Source organism: Hemibagrus wyckioides, linkage group LG14 (genome assembly GCF_019097595.1).
Source record: "Hemibagrus wyckioides isolate EC202008001 linkage group LG14, SWU_Hwy_1.0, whole genome shotgun sequence".
In the NCBI taxonomy this organism is placed as follows: Eukaryota; Metazoa; Chordata; class Actinopteri; order Siluriformes; family Bagridae; genus Hemibagrus; species Hemibagrus wyckioides.
This window is the reverse complement of record NC_080723.1, coordinates 23459068-23477847: the sequence shown is the minus strand read 5'-3', so window position 1 is coordinate 23477847 and position 18780 is coordinate 23459068. Positions and strand designations below refer to the sequence as shown.

General features: G+C 39.6%; 1 protein-coding gene across 2 annotated transcripts in view; it reads left to right on the top strand.

Annotated features, from left to right (window-relative positions):
- Positions 1-10599, top strand: part of khdrbs3 (KH domain containing, RNA binding, signal transduction associated 3) — a 123135-nt gene extending 112536 nt beyond the window's left edge. For both annotated transcript variants that reach the window (XM_058408774.1, XM_058408772.1), the window contains exons 8-9: positions 9228-9286; positions 10500-10599. In XM_058408774.1, coding sequence (XP_058264757.1) covers positions 9228-9286; positions 10500-10591 — 151 coding nt within the window. In that variant the 3' untranslated portion in view covers positions 10592-10599. The remainder of the gene's footprint in view (positions 1-9227; positions 9287-10499) is intronic.
- The last annotated feature ends 8181 nt before the right edge of the window (positions 10600-18780 follow it).

Sequence of the window (18780 nt, the reverse complement as noted above, 5' to 3'; positions counted from 1 at the left end):
TAGAAGCGCATTTGTGAGGTCAGGCACTGATGGTGGACGAGAAGGTCTGGCTCACAGTCTCCACTCTAATTCATCCCAAAGGTGTTCTATGGGGTTGAGGTCAGGACTCTGTGTAGGCCAGTCAAGTTCCTCCACACCAAACTCACTCATCCATGTCTTTATGGACCTACTGACCAATGTCTGACCAATGAAATTGTCCAAAATGTCTTGGTATGCTGAAGCATTAAGAGTTCCTTTCACTGGAAATAAGGGGCCAAGCCCAACCCCTGGAAGTTGGGAAGTTGTTTCATGGAAGTTGGAAATTGTAATCGTTGTTGATTTTCTGTCTGAGGAATAAAACACTGGAGGATGTGCTGCTGCAGGAAATTAATCACCCTCAGCTTGGGTTTTCCGTATTACAAAACTCTTATTGACCCACAAGCTACTACCAACATAATAACCTCCAAACATCCTGTCTGTCAGTGCAGCTGATAAATTCTGGAGATGTGTTTGGAGATTGAGAAACACACTTTATCTCTCCTTCAGACGCTCAAATGTGTTTTTCTGAAGGACTCTTCTGCTTTTCTTCACCTCCTGAGTGGTGATTCAGTGCAGAGACACTGAAAAGATTTCTATCAGTCTGGACAATGAAAAGAGGAAAGGAGAGAGTGAGAGAGACAGAGAGAGAGAGAGAGAGAGTGAGAGAGAAAGAGAGTGACAGAGAGAGGGGGGGAGAGACAGAGAGAGAGAGTGAGAGAGACAGAGAGAGAGTGAGAGAGAGAGTGAGAGAGAAAGAGAGTGACAGAGAGGGGGGGGAGAGACAGAGAGAGAGAGAGTGAGAGAGACAGAGAGAGAGTGAGAGAGACAGAGGGGGGGGAGACAGAGAGAGAGAGAACTGAGAGAGACAGAGAGACAAAGAGAGAGAACTGAGAGAGAGAGACAGAGAGAGAGAACTGAGAGAGACAGAGAGACAGACAGACAGATAGTGAGGACCAGAAGGAGTGTCAGAGGAGGAGATGGAGAGAAAAGGTGAGATGGAGAATGAAGGAGAGAGAGAGAGAGTGAAGGATATTGACAAAATGTCACGGTACAAATTAGAGGTGTCTAACACGGTTTGGAGGGCCAACTGCTTGCCAGACCTGGAAGATTGTTGTGTGTGTGTCTGTGTGTGTGTGTGTGTGTGTGTGTGAGGAATGGGTCTGAGAGAAAGCCCTCGGCTCTTTGAACCGCTCATAAAGGCCTGAGGAAAATGGTTTAAATTCCCCAGACGCATTAATGCGCATAAGACACTGGGGGACGTGTGTGTGTGTGTGTGTGTGTGTGCAGACCATGCCAGTGGTCTAAATGTTAAGGTCTTCTCTCTGACCAATAACAGGCTGTCTCATTAAGAAGAGCTCCTGGTAGAATTGTGGTGTAAACACTCTCTCTCTCTCTCTCTCTCTCTCTCTCTCTCTGTCTGTCTCTCTCCCTGTTGGTGTCAGACACATTTGTGAGTGTGAATCTAGCCGCAGCGGGTGTGTGAAAGCACCCCCACAGTGCTTTGTTATTGGAACCTTGGCTCTCTGAATAATTGCCTCTGCAGCTTTCTCCCTGCACAAGGATCGACTCATATAGCTAATCCATACCTAACCCTTTATAACCCATACATAACAGTGCGTAAGAGTGTAATAGTGAAAACAGTTCCTTAAACGTGTCATAAAGTGGCTCACGTTTATTTAAAGCGGTGATTAATGTGATCATTACAGCAGCCTTATTAATGCAGGAACCTTTTACTGAGTCCTGTTACATTTATTTTCTCTTTCATCAGTCCGTTTCATCTTTACGCAATCTGTTCTCAAACTAGATCTACCTTTCCACTTTGTCTGAATTCTCCTTGTGTTTTTATTATTCTTTACAAACTGAAATTCATATTATTCTTAAAGGCATGTCCGCGACCCAACTCTGAGTATCAGGAACTTTTCCTATGTTAATATTGATGTAAGTTCAGTTTCTGACTCTGAAACCAGTCTACCTGTAAGTTATTAAAGTCACATCACTCATACAGAGACATGATATAGCTCCTGGAAAATCTAAATCCTATACAATCCATAAGTAGCCGATAAATCTTTCTGTATCTGTTCACAGTGAAGCGGAATAATAAAACTAGTGGAAGTCTAAGAATCCATACAGATCTTATTAGAGTTGATTCAACCTATCCGAATACAGGAAGTCCATCGTTAAACATCAGGTATGAGCTGCTTTCTCGTGTCGTTCTAGATCGGATATATCCAATAAAGGGTCATGTGCCGTATCCATTAGAAAATTCCAGAGGAATCAGACCAGATGTGTTTAATGGGATTAGACTGAGCATCAGCTGCGACATGGAGTAATAGATTCTGCTCCTGTAATAAGAAATGATTTATAAGACTGTACAGTGCATTTATACATCACTACTGACTTACACACACACACACACACACACACACACACCTCACTCATCAACTTTCTGTCCTGATCAGGAACAGCTGATGTCTCCAGATCTCCGGATTTTGTGTTGCACTGTGTGTGTGTGTGTATGTGTGTGTGAGTAAGTGGTTTATTGCTCTGTTTAGAAGTGTGTAGAGTTGAGTGTGTAGAGTTGAGTGTAGACTCAACTCATACAACATACAACAATGTTGTATCGCTCGGTGTTGGTGTGATCGATATACACAGCAGAGAAATGCAGTGTGTTCTGTTTGTGCAGCTCCTCCTGTGTGAGTGTGTGCGCTTGTTATTTGTGTGTGTGTGTGTCTGTGTGTGTGTGTGTGTGTGTGTAGTGATCCAACTCCCACAGCATTTCTAGCACAGATTCTATAGGAGACAGTAAAAGACATTCTGACACTGTGTGTGTGTGTGTATGTGTGTGTATGTGTGTGTGTGTGTGTGAGACTTATCTCCAGTCTCATTTCCTACATTTAATTTAAGGTGTGTGAATGTGCACAACATCAGCATCAGCATCACGTAGAAGACAAACACTCAGCATGTGCATCAGTCCAGAATTTACAGAATTCAGTGGGATTTTCTTCACACAGTGTCACACGGCACTCGTACCGGAACACAGGATCTACAGAGTGTGTGGAAGTGTGTCATTGTGTTTTTTTCTTATTTTCTCCCACATTCCTCACCTTCACCTTTTACGCTGCAGCAGGAGATAGAGAATGTCAGAGGAACAGCGCTGGAGTTTTTATAGGATGAGAAGAGCGAGGTGCTGCTGTCACATGTTTCTGTTTTGGGAAAAACCCATTTACATTACAGATGTGGGGAATTCACATTGTAGGGTCTTATTCATTTACATTACAGATGTCAAATAAGTGTATTATAGGTGTAACACACTGGTGTTCTAATAGGGCTGATTAGTATTACAGGTATGACATGGTGTTACAGAGAGGATCTGCTGGTGTTACCTATATTGAAGGCTTGGTGTCACAGGTATGATGTATGTTGGTGTTACAGGTATGATGGTGTTAGTGTTACAGATATGATGGTGTTACAGGTATGATGGTGTTACAGGTATGATGTGTTAGTGTTACAGATATGATGGTGTTACAGGTATGATGGTGTTAGTGTTACAGGTATGATGGTGTTACAGGTATGATGGTGTTACAGGTATGATGTGTTAGTGTTACAGATATGATGGTGTTACAGGTATGATGGTGTTAGTGTTACAGGTATGATGGTGTTACAGGTATGATGGTGTTACAGGTATGATGTGTTAGTGTTACAGATATGATGGTGTTACAGGTATGATGGTGTTACAGGTATGATGGTGTTACAGGTATGACATGTCAGTGTTACAGGTATGGTGGTGTTACAGGGATGACATGTCAGTGTTACAGGTATGGTGGTGTTACAGGTATGACATGTCAGTGTTACAGGTATGATGGTGTTACAGGTATGATGGTGTTACAGGGATGATATGTCAGTGTTACAGGTATGGTGGTGTTACAGGTATGACATGTCAGTGTTACAGGTATGATGGTGTTACAGGGATGACATGTCAGTGTTACAGGTATGGTGGTGTTACAGGGATGACATGTCAGTGTTACAGGTATGGTGGTGTTACAGGGATGACATGTCAGTGTTACAGGTATGACATGTCAGTGTTACAGGTATGATGGTGTTACAGGGATGACATGTCAGTGTTACAGTTATGATGGTGTTACAGGTATGACATGTCAGTGTTACAGGTATGATGGTGTTACAGGTATGACATGTCAGTGTTACAGGTATTGCGGTGTTACAGGTATGATCGTGTTACAGGTATGACATGTCAGTGTTACAGGTATGTTGGTGTTACAGATATGTTGGTGTTACAGGTATGTTAGTGTTACATGTATGATTGTGTTACAGGTATGATGGTGTTACAAGTATGACATGTTAGTGTTACAGGTATGACGTGTTAGTGTTACAGGTATGACGTGTTAGTGTTACAGGTATGACGTTAGTGTTACAGGTATGACGTGTTAGTGTTACAGGTATGACGTGTTAGTGTTACAGGTATGACGTTAGTGTTACAGGTATGACGTTAGTGTTACAGGTATGACGTTAGTGTTACAGGTATGACGTGTTAGTGTTACAGGTATGACGTTAGTGTTACAGGTATGACGTTAGTGTTACAGGTATGATGTGTTAGTGTTACAGGTATGACGTTAGTGTTACAGGTATGACGTTAGTGTTACAGGTATGACGTGTTAGTGTTACAGGTATGACGTTAGTGTTACAGGTATGACGTTAGTGTTACAGGTATGACGTTAGTGTTACAGGTATGACGTGTTAGTGTTACAGGTATGACGTGTTAGTGTTACAGGTATGACGTTAGTGTTACAGGTATGACGTGTTAGTGTTACAGGTATGATGTTAGTGTTACAGGTATGACGTTAGTGTTACAGGTATGACGTGTTAGTGTTACAGGTATGACGTGTTAGTGTTACATGTATGACGTTAGTGTTACAGGTATGACGTGTTAGTGTTACAGGTATGACGTTAGTGTTACAGGTATGACGTTAGTGTTACAGGTATGACGTGTTAGTGTTACAGGTATGACGTTAGTGTTACAGGTATGATGTGTTAGTGTTACAGGTATGACGTTAGTGTTACAGGTATGACGTGTTAGTGTTACAGGTATGACGTGTTAGTGTTACAGGTATGACGTTAGTGTTACAGGTATGACGTGTTAGTGTTACAGGTATGACATTAGTGTTACAGGTATGACGTGTTAGTGTTACAGGTATGACGTGTTAGTGTTACAGGTATGACGTTAGTGTTACAGGTATGACGTGTTAGTGTTACAGGTATGACGTTAGTGTTACAGGTATGACGTGTTAGTGTTACAGGTATGACGTTAGTGTTACAGGTATGACGTTAGTGTTACAGGTATGACGTTAGTGTTACAGGTATGATGTGTTAGTGTTACAGGTATGACGTTAGTGTTACAGGTATGACGTTAGTGTTACAGGTATGACGTTAGTGTTACAGGTATGACGTTAGTGTTACAGGTATGATGTGTTAGTGTTACAGGTATGACGTTAGTGTTACAGGTATGACGTTAGTGTTACAGGTATGACGTGTTAGTGTTACAGGTATGACGTTAGTGTTACAGGTATGACGTTAGTGTTACAGGTATGACGTTAGTGTTACAGGTATGACGTGTTAGTGTTACAGGTATGATGTGTTAGTGTTACAGGTATGACGTTAGTGTTACAGGTATGACGTTAGTGTTACAGGTATGATGTGTTAGTGTTACAGGTATGACGTTAGTGTTACAGGTATGACGTGTTAGTGTTACAGGTATGACGTTAGTGTTACAGGTATGACGTTAGTGTTACAGGTATGATGTGTTAGTGTTACAGGTATGACGTTAGTGTTACAGGTATGACGTTAGTGTTACAGGTATGACGTGTTAGTGTTACAGGTATGACGTTAGTGTTACAGGTATGACGTTAGTGTTACAGGTATGACGTTAGTGTTACAGGTATGACGTGTTAGTGTTACAGGTATGACGTGTTAGTGTTACAGGTATGACGTTAGTGTTACAGGTATGACGTGTTAGTGTTACAGGTATGATGTTAGTGTTACAGGTATGACGTTAGTGTTACAGGTATGACGTGTTAGTGTTACAGGTATGACGTGTTAGTGTTACATGTATGACGTTAGTGTTACAGGTATGACGTGTTAGTGTTACAGGTATGACGTTAGTGTTACAGGTATGACGTTAGTGTTACAGGTATGACGTGTTAGTGTTACAGGTATGACGTTAGTGTTACAGGTATGATGTGTTAGTGTTACAGGTATGACGTTAGTGTTACAGGTATGACGTGTTAGTGTTACAGGTATGACGTGTTAGTGTTACAGGTATGACGTTAGTGTTACAGGTATGACGTGTTAGTGTTACAGGTATGACATTAGTGTTACAGGTATGACGTGTTAGTGTTACAGGTATGACGTGTTAGTGTTACAGGTATGACGTTAGTGTTACAGGTATGACGTGTTAGTGTTACAGGTATGACGTTAGTGTTACAGGTATGACGTTAGTGTTACAGGTATGACGTGTTAGTGTTACAGGTATGACGTGTTAGTGTTACAGGTATGACGTTAGTGTTACAGGTATGACGTTAGTGTTACAGGTATGACGTGTTAGTGTTACAGGTATGACGTTAGTGTTACAGGTATGACGTTAGTGTTACAGGTATGACGTGTTAGTGTTACAGGTATGACGTTAGTGTTACAGGTATGACGTGTTAGTGTTACAGGTATGACGTTAGTGTTACAGGTATGACGTTAGTGTTACAGGTATGACGTTAGTGTTACAGGTATGACGTTAGTGTTACAGGTATGACGTTAGTGTTACAGGTATGACGTGTTAGTGTTACAGGTATGACGTGTTAGTGTTACAGGTATGACGTGTTAGTGTTATAGGTATGACGTGTTATGTGCTTTGTGGTCATAGACTCAACGCTATGTTTTGAAGCATAGGTGTGATGCTTTCTGGTCACACGTGGCATTTTTATGTTACATTTCTTTGTGGATGCAGATGTGACATTTTTACATCATGGTCATGACCTGTCCTTCACAGACTCGCTGTTGTATAAGAGGAGTGAAATATCAGCACTGCTGTTGGTCAGGATGGAGATGCAGCAGCTTTGTGCTAAGATAGAAAGAGCCTGAAGGTGTGAGAGAGAAGAAGTGAGAGGTTGGTGAAAGAGAGAGACTGAGAGGTGAGACAGAAAGAAATGTCGAGAGAGAAGAGGTGAGAGAGGTGAGGTGAGAATGTGAGAGATGGATTCTCCTTTAGCTCACATTTGTGTATAAATACAGCACAGCTTATTTAGCCCTGCTGGAGGAGACAGTCTGGTCTCAGCACAGCTGTTTCAACCACTGAAACTGAGGAGTGGTCAGAACATCTCAGGAAGAGACATCAACATATACATGGGCAGTGGAAAGGAAATTGTGACTAGATCAAGTGCAAAAGGACAAAGAGACAGCAACATTAAAATGAGTAAGAGAACTGAGAGTCTATTTATACTGTGTGTGTATATAGGTGTAATTAACCTCTGGGAAGTGTAACTGGATGCAGACTCCGGTGTTGAACTGAAGGTTGGGTTTGTAGAAGGAGTGTCAGTGTGGTGTTTGAGTGAAGAGTGTGAGGTGTTTGAGTTAAGAGTGTGTGGTGTGTGAGTGAAGAGTATGATGTGTTTGAGTTAAGAGTGTGAGGTGTTTGAGTTAAGAGTGTGAAGTGTTTGAGTGAAGAGTGTGTGGTGTTTGAGTTAAGAGTGTGTGGTGTTTGAGTGAAGAGTGTGTGGTGTTTGAGTGAAGAGTATGATGAGTTAAGAGTGTGAGGTGTTTGAGTGAAGAGTGTGTGGTGTTTGAGTGAAGAGTATGATGAGTTAAGAGTGTGAGGTGTTTGAGTGAAGAGTGTGTGGTGTTTGAGTGAAGAGTATGATGAGTTAAGAGTGTGAGGTGTTTGAGTTAAGAGTGTGTGGTGTTTGAGTTAAGAGTGTGAGGAGTTTGAGTTAAGAGTGTGTGGTGTTTGAGTTAAGAGTGTGAGGTGTTTGAGTTAAGAGTGTGTGGTGTTTGAGTGAAGAGTGTGTGGTGTTTGAGTGAAGAGTATGATGAGTTAAGAGTGTGAAGTGTTTGAGTTAAGAGTGTGTGATGTTTGAGTTAAGAGTGTGAGGAGTTTGAGTTAAGAGTGTGTGGTGTTTGAGTTAAGAGTGTGAGGTGTTTGAGTTAAGAGTGTGAAGTGTTTGAGTTAAGAGTATGATGAGTTAAGAGTGTGAGGTGTTTGAGTGAAGAGTGTGTGGTGTTTGAGTGAAGAGTATGATGAGTTAAGAGTGTGAGGTGTTTGAGTGAAGAGTGTGTGGTGTTTGAGTGAAGAGTATGATGAGTTAAGAGTGTGAGGTGTTTGAGTTAAGAGTGTGTGGTGTTTGAGTTAAGAGTGTGTGGTGTTTGAGTTAAGAGTGTGTGGTGTTTGAGTTAAGAGTGTGAGGTGTTTGAGTTAAGAGTGTGTGGTGTTTGAGTGGAGTGTGTGGTGTTTGAGTGGAGTGTGAGGTGTTTGAGTTAAGAGTGTGTGGTGTTTGAGTTAAGAGTGTGTGGTGTTTGAGTTAAGAGTGTGTGGTGTTTGAGTTAAGAGTGTGTGGTGTTTGAGTTAAGAGTGTGAGGTGTTTGAGTTAAGAGTGTGAAGTGTTTGAGTTAAGAGTGTGAGGTGTATGAGTTAAGAGTGTGTGGTGTTTGAGTGAAGAGTGTGAGGTGTTTGAGTTAAGAATGTGTGGTGTTTGAGTGAAGAGTGTGTGTTGTTTGAGTTAAGAGTGTGAAGTGTTTGAGTTAAGAGTGTGTGGTGTTTGAGTGAAGAGTGTGTGGTGTTTGAGTGAAGAGTGTGTGGTGTTTGAGTGAAGAGTGTGTGGTGTTTGAGTTGTGTAAAGTTAATGAACAGGGATAATCAATAAATACATTTGGTTTTTTATCCATTTGTCTTAAAATGTGGGAGAAACATGATGTTTGTGTCTAATGGATCTGATGGTGAGGGATTGTGTGACCTAAATATGAGATATTAGTGTTTTATTTTGCAAACATGCAAAAGTTGCCTTTCAACAGAACATACAGTCTATAATAATAATAATAATAACAATAATAATAATAATAATAATAATAATAATAATAATAATAATAATAATAATAATAACAATGCTCTCTCTCTCTCTCTCTCTCTCTCTCTCTCTCTCTCTCTCTCTCTCCAGCTCAGAGGACTATTATGAATATGGACATGGTCTAAGTGGGGAATCCTATGACTCATATGGTATGATTTTCTTTGATATGGACTTCACTGACATCCAGGATGGTGTTCAGGGTTAAAGAGACATTGTGTACATTTATAATCCAGTGTGTAGTATAGGAAACACCTTCCAGGATCATATCATTTCTATCATGTCTACAGTCATTTCTATTGTCATTTAAACCCCTGTACAGAATGCACTTTATTCTACACACTGAGATACGATGATAACAGGGGTGTGTACAGACGTCTAGTTTAAATACAGGAGAAATTGGAACAGATGGAGCTTTTAAAATGCTTAGGAAATAACCATGTACTTTTCACTCCCTCACACACACACACACACACAACCCTGATGACATTTCCTTTGGGCGTCCCAAAGAGCCGACAGCTTGACAGTTCAAAGGAGACCCGTAGATTAACCAGGCTAGCACACGTTCTTGTTCTCTGTAAACACAAGGTCGAAGGTTTCTCTTTTTCAAAGTGCTCAGCCCCACCAGCAGATTGACAGCTCTCTTATTAAAGACTATCGCTAATGGGTTTCGGCTCTGAATAGCTGCTCAGGGAGAGGACACCTCTGTGCTCTGAGCAGAACCAAGACAAGCACCGACAAAACTCTCATTCACTGACACAGACGTGAGGAAAAGAGCTCGGCGCTACGAGGCTAACACATCGGATGACCCGGTCTGCTTGTGATTTTATCTTGGCCTCCAATTAGGAGTGTGAGTGAAAGATGTAGCAACAAACATCATCAAGCTGCACCAGATCTAGGATAAGTTAGACGTCTGAGATCTTTTGTCATAGATTCTGAACTGTTTAATATCCCAGGAAAATAGTTCGTTGTTTAAGAGAACAGAAAAATTATGGCTATTAGAATCAAATCATGACTCTTATTATATGTGAAACATCATACCGAGGTTTAAATATCAGCGTACATTAGCGTGTAGCATGACACTTACTATACAGAGTGAAGGATTTTCCAATATGCATCCAGTCAAGTCGAACGATAGAGAAATTAACTCACCAAATTAGATCCTGTTGTTCAATACAAATGAATATTTGCATGAACTTTAACAGATTGAACAAATTTAGCTAATTATTTTCCTACAGCAGCAGGATTATAAACTATTTTCCTCCACATTATTAATAAATCCATGACACTGCCCTCCAGCAACAACATTTATTTATTTCATGTCTGCTTGAAGTTCTGTGTTTTCTGTTTTTTTTCCTCTCTCAGGCCAGGAAAAGTGGACAAACGGCCGCAACAAGGCTCCATCAGCAAGGACAAACAAAGGAGTGTACAGAGACCAGCCTTATACACGATACTGAACTCTAAAGTCAGCCACGCCCCGCCCATGCATTTCCAAGTAATGGATTTTATATGGACTTCCCCTCATTCCTTTTCATTTTTTTTTCAGAATAAAATCAACCAAAACTACGAAAAAACAAAGCATCCCAGAGAGGAAGGGGGAAGACGGGAACATGATCTCATGGGGACATTCAGTCTGACACTGCTAGATACTGGTTGTTGCATGGATGCAAGATCATTAAACCTGTGATCACTAATTATGTGTAAGATACTCCGACCAATCAGAATCCTTCTATGCCAGTATTGAACGGTTAGGGGGTGGGGGGGTGCTAGTCGGTAGAAGGTGGTGTAAACTTCAGGTGTTAGATATTTAGATTTAGTCAGGTACATTTCTATATACACTTTTTGATGAGTGATCAACCTCAGTGTGTCCCTTGTAAATTCTGCTTAAAAAAAACAAACGAACAAAAAAATTGAAACACAAATCGTGTAACTTCTTTTTTTTTTTCTTTCTTTTTTTGTAATGCAATGTTCCTTAGCATTAAAGGGCTTATGGGAGCATTTAGACATTGTACATACTCATTTGATCACGGTTGAAGAAAGGTCACATTGCTCTGTCTAATAGTTTCGTTAAACCTCTAAGCGGTCGGACGCAGAGTTGCCAACCGTCTGTAAATTTATGCGCAATGACAGGAAACGTGAACATGAGCTCATCTGTAACAATTCTTTCCACCAAACTGCACAGCAATAAGAAAACAGAGGATCAGTAATGTGAAGTATGCAAAGTCTAGGACTAGGGAAATATGAGCTCCAGGCTCTCTTCTTTATAAGGATACTTGAAGGGTCTAATACCAGAGGTTAGCATAGTTTTCTTTCTTTTTTTAGATTTTGCATCATAAAGCATAACCTATAAGAAAATAATAGTAAAAGTACTCGTTTTAGTAAAAGCAAATGGTATAGAAGTAGGTCACAGCTTCACTTAAACATTTTATTTTTTAAAGTCCCATCTACCTCAAATTACAAAATGTGTTAAGATTAGGTCTGGTGGACTGGGAAATATCAGTCCGTACATTTTCCTAATAGAGGAAGCTCTAAAATCATGCAGATCGGTTGGCAACCCTAATCCAACACATTTCAACACAAATTTAAAAGTAAGAAGTTTCCTTCTGAGGAATCCACATTGCTTGCAGAAGTATTCCAGCCCCGTGAAATTTGGCACTTCAGTATATTTATAGCTTCTTCCAGGTAAATACACTATCTTGCCAGAAGTTTTGGGACGTCTGCCTTTACCTGCGCATGAATGTAATATGGAGTTGTCCCGCCCTTTACAGCTATAACAGCTTCAACTCTTCTGGGAAGGCTTTCCACAAGGTTTAGGAGTGTGTTTATGGGAATTTTTACCATTCCTCTAGAAGCACATTTGTGAGGTCAGGCACTGATGTTGGACGAGAAGGTCTGGCTCTCAGTCTCTAATTCATCCCAAAGGTGTTCTGTGGGGTTGAGGTCAGGACTCTGTGCAGGCCAGTCAAGTTCATCCACACCAAACTCACTCATCCATGTCTTTATGGACCTTGCTTTGTGCACTGGTGTGCAGTCATGTTGGAACAGGAAGGGGTCATCCCCAGACTGTTCCTACAAAGCTGGGAGCATGAAATTGTCCAAAATGTCTTGGTATGCTGAAGCATTAAGAGTTCCTTTCACTGGAACTAAAGGGCAGAATGATGAGACCTCAGGTGCCCCTGCAATGAAGCTTTGCTCAGTCTCAAACTGTCCTAATAATAGGTGAATCTTTAATTTTTGCTTAAGGTCCCCCTGATATCTGGTGATGTTTTATCGGAGCTGTAGCTCGGGTGGATCATAGAGTTGGTCCCAAATCCCATCTGGCTCAGATGTTATATAAAGGCACTTGCTTTGTTTTTTGTTAGTATCTTCTTGCTGTCTTGTCAGTTTGATTCATCAGCCTTTTCCAGCTTCTGATGGTGGTGGTTTTATTACTATTCAGTCTTCTTTATGAAGACGGTAAAGTGATCAAATGGATCCATTACTGCTTTTGTTGCTGTTTTTGTTGTCCTTAGGCTGCTTCGTGTTCAGGGTCATCACAGAGGATCATCTGATCCATATACATGATTTTGGCACAGGTTTTAGACCAGATGCAACACTCCTATTTTATCCAGGCTTGGGATCACAGGGGGTTAACCTCCCTATGGTTGGGTTGGTTCCCTGCCCAAGAATAGAACCCAGGACCATGGCGGAGAGCTCCATTACTGCTTTTGCAACACATTTGTTTGGCATGATTCACTGATCTCTGAAGCACTGGCTTAATGCCCTTCATCAACTTGATAAGATGTTATGTGAGATCTTGGAAAATTTTAAATGGTGCAGCATCTAGGGTTCTGGTTTATTCCTCTGAAAGAGTCTAAATCCAAACAAAGCTAATGCTGTTACCATATGTGAGGCCACTAACCTTTGTTGTGTTGCTTTGGATGAAAGCGTTTGGGAAATAAATCAGTGTTAATTTAAACAGAGCTCAGTAGGCCCTCAGCCATGGGTATGTCTTTCTGATCATTGTCTTCCCTGCAGACTGATCTTGGCAGTTCTTAAATATTACAGACTTTGATTGCCTCTGGGAGCCTAGGTTTAGCCTCGAGTTAAATAAAAATGACATCTTGAAACTGAAATGAATTTATTTGTTGACTTACTATGTAAACAGTGAGTCAGTGTTAACCCAGAAGTGGTAGAGACTGTGACGACTGCTTACTTAATATGCATTCTGCAAATTTGTAGGCCTTCCACAGTGGTCCAAAATTTTACTGCCAAGGTGTATTTGGGCCTTAAGCAATTTTTGTCCATCTGTGTGCTGGAATTAGTGGAATTTCCAAACCCTTCTCTCACTTGTGTTGAATGGAACTATTCCCTAATTGAAGTGGAGCAGTAACTTCTCTTGCTGCCATGAGGGAAAGCGTTTTGTCTTAGTTTCTGGTTAGTGCTACTTAATACTGCAGATCTGTTGAATTCTGGATTCTGATTGGCTCACACACTGCTCTAGCATGACACTGCCCCTGTGTACAAAGCCACTAAACTCTATGGAGAGACATGGTGTGGAGGTGAAGGTTGGAGAAAGTGGAAGAACTGGAGTGTCCTGCACAGAGCCCAGACTCTGACTCAACCTCTTTGGGGGGAACCAGATCTGAAAGTCTCCTTAGCATCAGTCTGATCTCTCTGATGCTCTTGTAGTTGAATGATTACTAATCCCTGAAATCCCAGCTAAAGGATGCAGCTGTATCTTAGTGCTGAGTTACATCAGAGACATAGCCTGGCTAGTTAGCGACCTATGAAGTGATACAATGGCACTGGTTAGCATCAGTGATGATGCTTTGAAAGCTGATCTGTTTGAGAGAGTACAGATAAGCAGGTGGGACGACTGGACAAATGAAAGTACTAAAGCTCCGCTGCATCATTCCCTTTTGGTAGAGATGGTCCTAGGGTCAATAATAAAGTTTAAAATTCAAATAATTCAGGGTGGATTTCTACTTTGCTTTTGTAAGTTTTATGATCAGTGCATAAGATACCAGTTAATAAAATCACCATTGGCATTGATACACATGGAATACTTTTGCAAGCATGTTAATAAACTAAATGATCTTAATTAATTCCTAAATTACAATTTAATCTTAAATCTGAGCTCCAGTAGTAGGTTCAGGTAGGATTCTTTTTTATTACAAAAATTAAACATCACTGTATGATGTGAATGTTGTTTGTGTGTCCCTTGTACCTTAAAGTTTAAAGTGACTGAAATGAAATCTTAAATCCAGTGTTGGCTAAAATTTTTTTTATTTTATTTTTGTCTTTTTCTTTTTTTTTTCCTGATCAATTTCTGTTTAGTTGTATAACCTGAAGCTTGTGTAAGCCCTTTAATCTATTTCTTGGTTGATGATAAAATAAAATAAAAAATTTTTGAAGGAAAATAATAATGGTGTCTGAGAGAGCGTTTTGTTATGGAATCACCTTCAGTTATAAATAAGTGATGATAACATCCATACGATAAAAATATCATAAATTAGGTGTGAAATTATTTTATTTATTGATGTGAAAATAAATTCAATCATCATAATGAAATTATTTATAAATATCTCAGTGAAAAATATATATACATATAATGTGATCTAATAACTGTGTATTCATTAACTAAAAATATTTATATGCAATTGTGATAATATTGTAATATATTTTATTATTTTGAAGTACAGTATATATGAAATTCTCTCTCTCTTATACCTTAGCCAATTTCGTCATTATCTATTAAAATTATGTACATTACTTATAAGTGTGTTGCACTTTGTGTATATTTAATTAATTCAATATAAAAATTGTGTAATTAGCTTCATTTTTTTTATCTGCTAACATAAGTTCTTAAGTAGCTACACATGTCAGGCATTTTATTTATTTATTTATTTATTTATTTATTTATTTATTTATTTATTTATTTATTTATTTATTTATTTGAGGTGGAAGTTGTGATGCTATTACTTTGCCACAATTTTTTTTTTTTTCTTCCCACCTCTGGTCATGTGCCTTACTGCACTAAAGGGCGTCCCCCCACACATGACCCCCTAATTGACCCCAGCTGACCTTTGACCTCAGATCTGAGAGGATGGCAGTAGCTGTATATAAAGACCTACGTTCCACAAGGTAAACAAACAGAGTCATCGCCTACTTTATTAAATCTCACCCTTTTAATATAAAGTGTCTTAAATAAGTCTTTTAAACCTGAATAAAAAATCTAAACTCAAGCAAACCTGGTAATTAGATGTGTTATTTTATTCAGTAAACCAGATAAAAAAAATTCATAATAAACAGCTGTAATGCTCCATTAAACTCATCACTGTGACTAATTACATCATACAATAAAGATTAAAAATGTAATAATAATAATAATAATAATAACAACAATGATTGTTCAGGGAAATGCCATGTTTTGCTTTGCACTGTTTTGTTCTGAATCCATAACTTTTAATAAAAAATGGAAAATACAAATATTTCTTTTTTATTACAGGGGCCCAAGCGCAGGGGGCAGAGTCATGAATCTGCCCTCCCATCTCTTCCTGTTTTATCTGGAGGTGAGCAATTTTTTTTATCTTATCATCAGATTGAATAAACACACTGGCGGTGAGCAAGTTCGACTCACACTGTCACTAGAGATGTGATAAAAACATTTAAAAAATTTATATTTAAAAAAAACCAGATACATATGAATGATGAGAAAATAAATAAACCTAATATATATATATATATATATATATATATATATATATATATATATATATATATATATATGTATATATATATTTGGTTATTATTATTATTATTATTATTTATTTATTTTATTTTACTGTATTTTATTATATTTTATTTTTTATATTTATTTATTTAAGCTAGCCGTTGTCATTACTGTTAATAAGAAGCCACGTTGTTTGGATGATCTCTCCACATAAAGTCCAATAAATGAACAAAGTTGTGACCCAACATCTCAGTTATTTCTTTGTAAAAATTGTTTGTGAAAATAATTTGCATGTGTTGCATTCTGGCTTCCAGAAGCCTCAGAGCACAGAATAAGCGCTGGTTAAAGTTGTAAATGACCAGCTGCCTGCCTCAGACTGTGGACATGATTCCACCTATTCAACTCCAGTACATTATTTCACTCTGTCTAGTTACTCAATAAAACAGTGTATGTCATGCTGTTACAGTATACTTCTAGAATACTAGAAGCTAATTATAATCAACCCAAAATGATTATTTTCCAATAACAGCATATCCCAAGATGATGTATTCCCCTCATATCACAGAACTTTGCTTACAATTAAGTGACACATCATACTATACATTTTAATACATTTCCAGTTGCAGGTAATGTTTGGAACATCTATAAGATGCTAAACAGTTCCCTCACTCTATTTTTTCAGCTTGTAGTGTTACCAAAACTATGCAAAGCGTAAACTCCAGGGTCCTGAACATGTCAGAAAAGTCATTTTCAGTGTGCATGTGCTGTTACTATAGAGGGGGTGGTAGCTCAAGTGGTTAAGGCTCAGGCTCTGGGTGAAGATCAGAAGATAAGGGTTCATGCCCCAGCACCGCCAAGCTGCCACCATTGGGCCCTTGAGCAAGGCCCCAACCCCCCTGCTCCAGGGGTGCTGCATCATGGCTGACCCTGTACTCTGACCCCAACCTCCAAAGATGGGATATGCAAAGAAAAAATTTCACTGTGCAGTAATGTATATGTGATAAATAAAGGCTACTTAAATAAGTCATTGATCATTTCTATACCATATATACAGTATATATATTATTATTACATTGCCACACTGCTCCAAAAAAATCATTGAATTCAGGTGTTGTGTTTCAGGGGTTGGACTCGGCCCCTTAGTTCCACTAAAAGGAACTCTTAATGCTTCAGCTTCATACCAAGACATTTTGGACAATGTAAAGCTCTTTGTGGGAACAGTTTGGGGATGGCCCCTTCCTGTTCCAACATGACTGCACACCAGTGACCAAAGCAAGGTCCATAAAGACATGGATGAGTGAGTTTGGTGTGGAGGAACTTGACTGGCCTGCACAGTTCTGACCTCAACCCCATAGAACACCTTTGGGATGAATTAGAGCAGAGACTGAGAGCCAGACCTTCTCGTCCAACATCAGTGCCTGACCTCACAAATGCGCTTCTAGAGGAACGGTCAAAAATTCCCATGAACACACTCCTAAACCTCGTGGAAAGCCTTCCCAGAAGAGTTGAAGATGTTCTAGCTGTAAAGGGCGGAACAACTCCATATTACATTCATGTTCATGGAAAGGCAGACGTCCCAGTTTTGGCCTGGCTCGCAGTCTCCACTCTAATTCATCCCAAAGGTGTTCTATGGGGTTGAGGTCAGGACTCTGTATAGTGTATATATATATACTGATACTGGGTCAGAAATTCTGTTGATCAAATGGTTTGGATTTTTAGATCTCTGTTAACTTCATTCTCCACACTCCCACACGTGGTCTTTTAGCCCAAATCCCCCCGGGCAACAAAATATAAGAACAAGCCTGGTCTTCTTCCCGCAATTCCCCTGAGTTAATTACCATGAGTTCCCTTAGCCAAAATCTAGCTCATTTACCCACAATTCCCCTGGGTCCTTCACAATAAGGCAAGAATCAATTACCCACAATCCCCTTAAACCCAAACACACTCATTTCCCCACACTAGCAGAAATAGTGCTTCCCATCGCAGGAACGTCTTTTTAAAGTAGATAATAAAGTGATTTATTGATGGAGTTAATCTAATAATAATAATTTTATTTTGTTTTTGTTTTTTTTTTTTGGGGGGGGGTTCTTCTCCACAGCTGAGCACACAGAGTGCGCTCCGGAATCACACCCTGCTGGTGAACCCACCATAAAGTGTGGAACCCTCATGACCTCCTGGAAACCAGCACTTTGGAGATAGTGCTAATGTGGCGATGGAGCTATAAAAGCTCTGCTCAGGTTGCTGAAGGGAAATGGAACTTTATGTTCCTCTGAGGAAGCTAGAAGCGAGGAAATGAGTCTCACATGTATTCCACAGAGAGAGAACTCACTTCTGAAAAGCATCTGATGACTGTAATGTCCCATATGTCCTCACACACACCCACATGCACACACACACACACACACACACACACACACAGAATCATTGTCTAAGAAAATGAGTGTGTGTTTCTTCTATTTTACGCTGTCCCCACAATGACAAGATGACATCACCATTAAAATGTTGACATTGTGCTGATATTTTCGTCCCTGTGAGGAATAACACTCCTGTAGAAGAGACATGTCTTTCATCAGAAACTGAAAGAGTCCCTCACGCTCTCATCTTTACAATTCACACCAGTCACCTGTTACAACTGAAACTCTAAGTACACTGGTTCTAGATGATTAAATAATAAATATATTAAATAAATAAATATATGATGTAGAGAATTTTGGGTCATAATCATATTCATCCAGAATTTTATAGAGAGAAAGAAAGAAGGAAAGAGAAAGAAAGAAAGAAAGAAAGAAAGAAAGAAAGAAAGAAAGAAAGAAAGAAAGAAAGAAAGAAAGAAAGAAAGAAAGAAAGAGATGGGTTAAACAATCAGAGATGTTCTGAGAGAAATCACAGAGAGTGAGACAGACTCTCAGACAGAGAGAGAGAGCGCTCACA